Genomic DNA, 8499 nt, shown 5'->3' with positions numbered 1-8499 from the left:
GAAGGCTAGAAGTTGGTTTTCCATGGATCTTTTCCTCTGGTGAAAAATGCATTTATCAAGGAGGCAAAAACTGTTAATGCAGGTACAAAGTTTATTGAGACTTAGCATAACAATGAGCAGAAGAGCACACAGAGAACTGGTTTGTTAAGAGAGAAGCAAGGCAGAGATGCACACCCAGAGAGAACAGGTGTGGGCATCCCTCTTAGGAGGAGCACTGGAAAGGGGCCGTTAAGTCATTTATATAGGTCAGTTCTTCCAGGTCTTTACCTTCAGCCAGTTATCTGGTTTCTTTTCCACACCTGACCTACCCTGAGACGCTCCCTTGGGTGTGCATGCACCTCTCAGCCAAGATGAATCTCCAACTGAAGGCTTCTGGGAGGAGCAAGACTCATTACAGCCTAGCATTATCCCGAATTTGAACCCCCTGACTTTTGACCTTTCTGTGTATGTGCAGTGTCTCCCTTGTCCCAAAAGAGGGAGGAGTGGACATCCCTTAATCCTTTACTCAAAACAGGGTTTTGCCCCTTTGTCCTTGCATGACTATTACCTTAAGGTGTTTAAAAGAGACAAACACTGGCTATTTACCCTGTTGTTACTTCCACTCTGGAGCGCAAATAGGAGGCTAGTTATATGTATACATCCTGAAGCCCACTTCTTCTGCCCCATGAAATGCAAACAGGAGGCCAGCATCTGTCTCCTGCCTCATCTGGACTCGATGAGCCATTTGGGGTTCTAGAGGCCTCACTATGGCAACAGCACACCAATCAAATGGGCCCCTTGGCATGCACCCTGAGCACCAGGAGCTCACGGGTGAGCACCTCACTTCTGACCACTGAGAATGTCTGGCTAGTGGAAGGAATGAACGTGGGGAGCAGGGAAGGAGCTGGGATCCACAGAACAGGCGGAGACAGCATCCTCAGAGGCTGACCCAACCAGGCCCCACATCTGCCTGCTGAAAGCTTGTAACCTGCAGGACTGAGTCCTGGCAAAGACCCTGACCCAGAGAGCTCAGTCCTATGCTTCGTGCCCTGGGACCCTGGGTGTCCTTCCCATTTCAGAGGCCTTGAGCCCCACATGGCTAGCAGGTCTGGCCTGTCCACACCAGGCTACTGCCCCAGTGGGCTGATTCCAGGAAGAGGCACGTCAGTCTGCAGACAAGGTCCCACTGTGGTTTCACTTGGAGGACAGAAGCAAGCAGCAGGAATGGCTGAGTGTCCTGCCCTGGGGCTGCCAGGGACACAGCCGAGAGCCGAGGAGGAAGACTCCCAGGCGGCCCATCAGTCCTGCCGGGGCCCCATCAGAACTCTGCTGAGGGGTGCCATGGAGGTCAGCTCTGGTCTCCGGGGCTGTCAGCCTCACTGTCGCTGCTCTGAGACAGCTCCACAGGACTCTCCAGGCGGTGCAGCTCCAGGAAGGTAGTGATAAGCTTGGCAATGACTTCCACATCGCTGGTCCAGGCCGGCACCAGGAGGGAGGACAGGTCACCATGGCAGAGGTCCTGGCCTCCAGCAGGAGCCAGAAGACCACGCCAGCCTCCTCACAGGAACTGCCCTCCAGGACCCCACACCTTACCCGGTCCCCACCCTCACCTGACCTTAGCCCAGGCCTCTCTGCCACTGGGGACCCCTGATGTGCCCCTCCCCTCTCCGTCCCTGCAGGGACCCCTGATACCACCTAGCAGGTGGTACCATGCCTGTCCCCCCAAGCCCCACCTCTTCCATGTTCCTGAAGCCTCTGCCCTGCCACAGTCCCTTACGAGGGCCACTTGCCTGGGGGCAAGGGCATAGTGGGCAGCCCTGACGCATCGTCTCCCATCCTTGGCTTACCTGCGGTGGCCCATGACAGCACTCTGAGTGAGAGGGTGGGAGAAGCCTGTGGCGAACCGAAGCACCACCACATAGCCCTTCCCGAAGTACCGGACCTTCTCCTCCTCCACATTCACATCCCGGATGTCACTGAGCAGGACCACCACTGTGGGCGGGGCCAGGTCAGCGGCCATGTCCCCTCCCACCCTGCCCCTCTCGCCTGGATGCTGACACAGTGGCTTTGGGGGCACAGTGCAGAGGGTGAGAGCCTGCTTGTCATGAAGGAGTGCGTGTCACTCTAGGTCGGAGGCCCAGAGGATGCCGGGACCCAGCTTTAGATGTCATAGGAATTGACCACAGCACAGGGTCCTGTGACTGCCGGTTAACATCCAGTCTGAGTGAGAGGGAACATCCAGCAGGCCTATTGCCTTGAAAAGCCCACCTGTCTAACACATCAGGGGCTGGCTAAGCATGGGACTGCCCAGCTTTCTGCTTCATTTTCCTCAACTGCTGGAAAATGCCTTCCTGGTCTCTAGTGGCCAGTCACTGAGCTGGGGGCTACCAGGCAATTTTCTTTGGGCCAGGGCACATCTGGGGACACACAGCATCCATGAGGCAGGACACAGCTCTGGTCACCGAGCAGCCAGCTTCCCCTTTCCAGGTCACGCAGACGCTCACTGCCTTCCGTCCACCCCAGAGTAACCCATGTCCTGTTCATGCCCCATGCCTTACCTTGGTCATGGCCTGCTCTGCAGAGAGTCAGCAGCTTCCTATACAAGCTGAATGTCTTCAGCACTACCTTCCCGGTGCTCTTGTTGAAGATGGCTTCCTAGAACACCAGCCACAAGGCAGTCACCTGGTTGCTGGCCCGTGCGCCAGTCCAATACACGCGAACTCACCAACTGTGTCCCCACCCTCCCCAGAGCAGACACAAGGAGGCAGCCCTCTCCCTTCCCATCCCAGTCAGAACCCCTGGCCCCTGCAGCCAGACCCCTCCAGGATCTCAGGTGTGAAGAGGAGCAGGTACTTCTCTCCACAGTTGAGAGAGGTGAGCACTGAGGATAAGGTCATCAAATGAGGGAACAGGGCAGAGAGCAATACTGGAGCCAGGCAACCCAAAGGCACATGAGGAAGGACAGGAGGGAGGTGGGCTCGCCCTTCTAGGAGAACTTCTAGGAGAGCAGCTTCAGAAGATTGTGTGGCCCACAAATGGTCACAAATAGGCAATGTCCAGGGGCCAAGTCAAGCTGGCCAGAGACCACTGGGCTCACATTTCAGGATGGGGTTGAGGGAATTAGGCCCCTGGAATCTTTCTTCCTTTGACGAGCCCTGCAGGGAAACCCAGGAGCCCCAAAGCCTGGGCACCCTTCCTGCATCAGCCTCACCTCCCAGTCCTCCAGGTTCTGCACGGCCACAAACAGACAGCCCGTGACGTAGAAGAGCTTCCAGCCCAGACTATCTGGGGAGCAAACACAGGAGACAGCCACGGGCAGGTAGCAGGGGGGCAAAAGTCAACATGCCTGCACAGGGTGCCTCCTCCCAGAACAGCTGCTTCCCTCGGCAGGAGTGGCCCCTGGGGGCCCTGTCACACAGGACAGGACGTGGTCCACCAGCTCTGCCCTCAGCTCTCCACCTGGGTGACTCCTCGAGGTTACTATCATGGCACCAGGTGTGAGAGCAGAGATGGGGGACTACTTCCAGGGAGCTGCTGAAAGCATAGACTATACCTGCCACAAGACCTGAGGCAGACATGAGAATGCCTTTCTGAACATTTTGACATGAAAATGCTGATGTAAATGAATGTAAGCTGTGGGGGACACACCAGCACACGAAGATGAGACCACGCCTGCAAACCATTTAGAGGCAGAAAGTGAAAGTGTTAGTTGCTCAGTTTTGTCCAACTCCTTATGACCCCATGGACTGTAGCCTGCCAGGCTCCTCTGTCCATGGGATTTCCTAGGCAAAAGTGATTTCCTAGGCAAAAGTGGGTAGCCATTCCCTTCTCCAGGGGCTCTTCCCAACCCAGGGATAGAAACCAGGTCTCCCACACTGCAGGCAGATTCTTTACCATCTGAGCCACCAGGGAAGCCCCATTTAGAGGCGGGGGCAATCCCCAAAATCATGCCTGTCAGATTACAAATGACAGGGTTTCCTTTTTTTCTCTATTTTCCAATCAGCTAAGGAAGCTCCTAGGGGTGGGGCGGGGCAGATGACGTTCCTCACCTCCACTGTAGTAGGCAGCAGCCAGGCCGATAGACAAGATTCCTGTGGGGAGAAAACAGGTACCTTCCCATTGGGCCACCACTAGCCCAGAGACCACCTCCTCCCAGGACCCGCAGACCCAAGTAAGCAGCCGCTTCCTGTTGCCAGGGATGGCTAAGAGCAGGGAGCAGGGGGTAAGAAAACCGCCAGGCTCAGAAGTTGTGGAAGCAACCAGGAAGTCTGTTTACCAAAATGTTCTACATCAGTCACAGTATTCACTGGTCACGTCTTTGTTGAGGTTCCAGCGCTGACAGGGGAACCAGAAAGAGGAACCTGATGTGGGTTTCACCCACTGACACCACATTGTGTGGAATGAAGACAAGACTGCAGGTGAAGAGTCCCGACCCCGCATGAGACAGAACAGGAAGAGTCCCGGGAAAGAAGGCCCAGAGCCAGGCTGCCGAAGGTGTAGCAGCACCTCCCCTTGCACCTCAGTTCCCGACATGTGCAGCTGCCCAGGGAGTGCAGGGCAATGGGGATTGACAGGGATAGAGGACCAGGGGCCTCCCCACCCTTACTCCTTACTGTCTCCATCACACAGGCCCTGACTTAAATCATATATGGGAGACTGGGTGTATGAAAGCAAGCAAAAAAGGAAATACAGGGACCTCACAGGAGCATGAAGACTATTAACCAAAGGATGTTAAATGGTGAAAAAGCACAAGACTGACCATCTGTACAAGCACTCGAAAAGGATAAAAGCTGGAAAGACATAATAGTTGCTATTTCCTGGGGTAGTAGAACCAAATAAAATTTTAATCTTCATCCTTTTTTAAAGTTGGATTTTTAACTTGAGAAATATGAACATCCTTACCAACCAGCAGGGACCAGGATCTGATGCCTGGAGCCCTCTTCAGATGGAGGCGGGAGCTGGTGCGTGTCTCCACCTGCATATACATCCCTGAAACCTGCTGCCACCACCTTCAACAGGAGACCAGGGCGCCTGGGGAAGGACACAGACAGCTGGAGCCCTTGAGCCACTGCTAACAGACAGGAACCCAGCTCCTCTCCAGGACAAGATACCCAGCTGCCCACTAACAAGGTCCACACAGGTTCAGGAACCAGTCAGCCCGTGCTGACTGCAGTCTCTGTGGTCAGGCAAATCAACCCCCCAGGGACCCAAGTCCTCTGTAAGGAAGGTTCTTTGCACAGATGTAATGGTTGCACTGGGGCTATGTCCCCTGCTCTGGCTCACAAAGCATCAACACTTGATCATCACCTGTCCACTTCCTACCTGGAAACCTCAGTCTCTTGGAAACCGTTAGCCCCCAGCAGCCTTCAAACTTCTGGCACCCTATCAGAACGTACCAGAACACCCTCATTTCCCTGTATAGGCCTATGAAAAAGAGAACTGAAAGTCTCATCATGGTTTGATGAGAGGCACTGACCGAAAAAGTCAGCTCCTGCAGCTGCGGAGACAACAGTCCGCACCCAGCGGAGGGTTTGGACGGCCAGGAGCACCGGCTTAATGAACGAGTCAGCAAAGGGGACTGATCTTCCCTTTGATCAGTGGAGAATTCTGCCCTGCACGATGCAATACGTTCAAAACGCTGGCTCCAGGGGCCCCGTTTTGGGTAGCTTTTCAGGTATTCTTTGTAAAGTTAAGTCAAATTTCTGACAACAAAGAGTGGATTCAGTTCACACAAACGAAGCCAAGATCCTGCGATATCCCCGGCTCCCTCCCCTTGACATGCTTCGCCTGTCTCCACAGGCGACTCGGCCGCCCGCGGGGCGAGATCACTCCTGTCACCTGCAAGAGCCACTTAGGACACTCTCCACTGACCTTGCGGCCACACTGTGCACCCCTCTAGCCTCGAGCGCTACCAGGCCCCCGGGGCATCGACCCGGGCCGAGTCCCAAGACCGCGCTCCCGGAAGGACCTCGGCTGCGGGAGCCGCCCCTCAGCACACCCCGTGCCCCTCAACCCGCAACCGTGCCACGGTCCCGGCGCTCACCTCGGACACAAACCTGCAGGCGCGGAGGCGGGACGGGCGGGACCGCAAGACTTCAAAACCCGCCGGCCTCCAACTTCCGGAGCTGGGGGCGGGACCAGCTGACTTCCGGACCCGCGGGGGCGGATGGGACAGTAGACTTCCAGACTCGGGGGCGGGGCGAGGCGCACGGGTCCTCACTTCCGGGGCCTCCACTCTGCCCTCGAGAGGAGAGGACTGGCGGGGGTCTAGAATGAGGTTGGCTATCAAACAGTAGAGATTGCGGAGGCTGCCACGGGTTTTGCGCACCCCGGCGCTCAGCACAGAGCGCCTGGGGTTGCAGTCTTTAGAAGATCAGCAGAGGTAGGTGAAGTTGTAAGCACGAGACAGCCATTTAAGATGGTAAGAAAACGTGAAGTATGTATTTAAGCTCACAACAGATACATACAAACATTAGGGTAGATTCTGTAAAAACTTTAATGGGAAGCATTAAAATAGAACTAAAATAGTTGTTCGTGGTTTGGAAAATTATTGTAAAAATGTGAATTCTCCCAACTTGCTCTGCAGATTGAATTGCAAACCCAGTAAGTGTATCAACAGGTTGAAAAATCTGCACAGCGCTGCAAGGCACTGTGGAGGAGGGGAGAGATCTTTGACCCCCCAAAAAACTCAGTGTAGCTGGGAAATTCACATTTTCGTGAGGGCAGTTTTTCTGCTCCTCCTTAACTTGCCCCATTGTTGGGGAACGAGGATTGTAGTAAGAGATCGTATTCTCCAGGAATACCTTGAAATGCCCGCTTAGGTGGCCTCCCTGCTCCACTCTTCAGTAAAACACTCATAATGTACCGCCACGGCCCCCAGATGAGGCTCCAAGCAGGACCCTGATTTGCCTATTTCCCACTAGAGAAGGACTCTACCTGAAACAGGAGAGCCTCCACCACACAGCCACTGCCTGCATCAGTGGCCTCCAAACTGGGACAGTCAAGATGATCTATAGTGTGCTGGAAGAACATACTGGAGCTTGTATTCCTACTTATTTTATCTTTTTATGTCTATTCTCATGTGTCCTATAATTTACATAAGATTTATACACAGTGTATAAAGAAATATACACACATGGGCATGCCTAACCCTAGATGTTTTACCAATATAGGCACGATGTCAAAAATTGGGGGATGACTTTTCTATTTCACCAGTCTCTATGTACTCTCTGCCTGTGGTTCAGAATCACCTGGTGGGGCTGTTGAAACACAGACCATTGGACCTGTTCAGCAATGGATGGGGCTTGAAATGTACTCATGCTAGTGCCTGCTGCTCTGGGAACCACACCCAGAGAATTTAAGCTCTGAGCTGTAACAAAAGTAGGTTCTGCCTGAATGTGGCAGGTTCCCTGACCTGATGCCTCATCCCACATTCCATTTCCTTGAAATGCCTTCTGAGGTAAAATCACATGCCATCTTGAAGGTCTATTTGAATTGCTTAGCACCTCCTTTAAGTCCTCTCTGCTTGTGATCTTAATTCCTTAGAATTTAAGGAGAACTGAATTGATACCCAGAAAATTCCACTTTGCATTGCAGTCCTTGACATAATTTAATCTTTTGTACCAGAGGACAAGCCATCTAAAAATGAAGCCTACACTGGCTTTCTATTAATGTTAAGTGAAAGAACAAATGATGGCTGATTTGATTAAAACCCTGCTGAATACAGGTAAGAGCAAAAGACTGGAAATAAATACAAAATCCATAAATAGGGGACTGAGTGAATAAAATCTGTACATTTTTTCCAGTTATCAATTGTTTTAAATTCAAACTGCATTGCCCATTCTATGAAAATGCATCTGAGCCCTTTTTTCTGTGCTCTCTGGCATGATGTTAAGCTTTGTCAATGGAAGGTGTTGGAGACACTTCAAGAGGAAGAGTTTTTCTTCTCGGTCTGGTTCTGTTGTCCTGGATCCACAGTGCACAAGGTTTCTCTAGTGTTCAGCTCTTACAGTACACACTGGCCAGCTGTACCCAGTATCCTCCACCTTCCCCAGCAACCCATTAAGTGGTCTTGTAGCAGAGTGCCTCCAGTGAGATTGATGTCAGGTCTAAAGTAAGAATTGTACAAGGAAATGTATCAAAAAGAAGAGAGACTATTAGTGTTGTCAGAAGAATTCAACAGAATAACCAAATAGTGGATAAGAGAAATTTCTCATTATGGAAGCAGTCCTGCTAATAAATGAAGAAATGATAGGATTAAAACATCAACCTAATGAAACTAGGCCATCTCATCAATGGTTGAAAATTAACATCACAAAAGGACAGGCACTAGAACTGCCTGATGGGATTTCACAATATCACCTAGGAAGTAGTCTTTCCCTGGAATTTCCCTGGCAGTCCAATGGGTTGAGACTGTGCTCCCAATAAAGGGGATACAAGTTTGATCCTGGTCCAGGAACTAAGATCCTGCTACACTTTACTGAAAATTCAGAACAAGGATATGCTGAGGAACTCCACATG

General features: G+C 52.3%; 1 protein-coding gene across 5 annotated transcripts; it reads right to left on the bottom strand.

Moving 5' to 3' along the window:
• Nucleotides 1-71: 71 nt before the first annotated feature.
• On the bottom strand, nucleotides 72-8205 carry LOC133232701 (cytochrome b-245 chaperone 1). Of its 5 annotated transcripts, none has more exons than XM_061392451.1 (7): nucleotides 6036-8199; nucleotides 4882-5010; nucleotides 4029-4070; nucleotides 3191-3264; nucleotides 2538-2634; nucleotides 1827-1971; nucleotides 72-1448 (listed from the first exon to the last, which is right to left on the bottom strand). In XM_061392451.1, exons 2-7 carry the CDS (start codon nucleotides 4964-4966, stop codon nucleotides 1328-1330), a joined length of 564 nt encoding a protein of 187 aa, XP_061248435.1. In that variant the 5' UTR covers nucleotides 4967-5010; nucleotides 6036-8199; the 3' UTR covers nucleotides 72-1327. The 5 variants fall into 5 exon arrangements, with proteins under 5 accessions (XP_061248435.1, XP_061248434.1, XP_061248438.1 ...); XM_061392450.1 differs by having other exon boundaries at nucleotides 6023-8189; XM_061392454.1 differs by lacking the exon at nucleotides 6036-8199 and adding an exon at nucleotides 5892-5990.
• Nucleotides 8206-8499: the final 294 nt, after the last annotated feature.

The sequence above is a fragment of the Bos javanicus genome, chromosome 19, assembly GCF_032452875.1.
Source record: "Bos javanicus breed banteng chromosome 19, ARS-OSU_banteng_1.0, whole genome shotgun sequence".
Lineage (NCBI taxonomy): Eukaryota > Metazoa > Chordata > Mammalia > Artiodactyla > Bovidae > Bos > Bos javanicus.
This window is presented reverse-complemented; position numbering and strand designations above follow the sequence as displayed.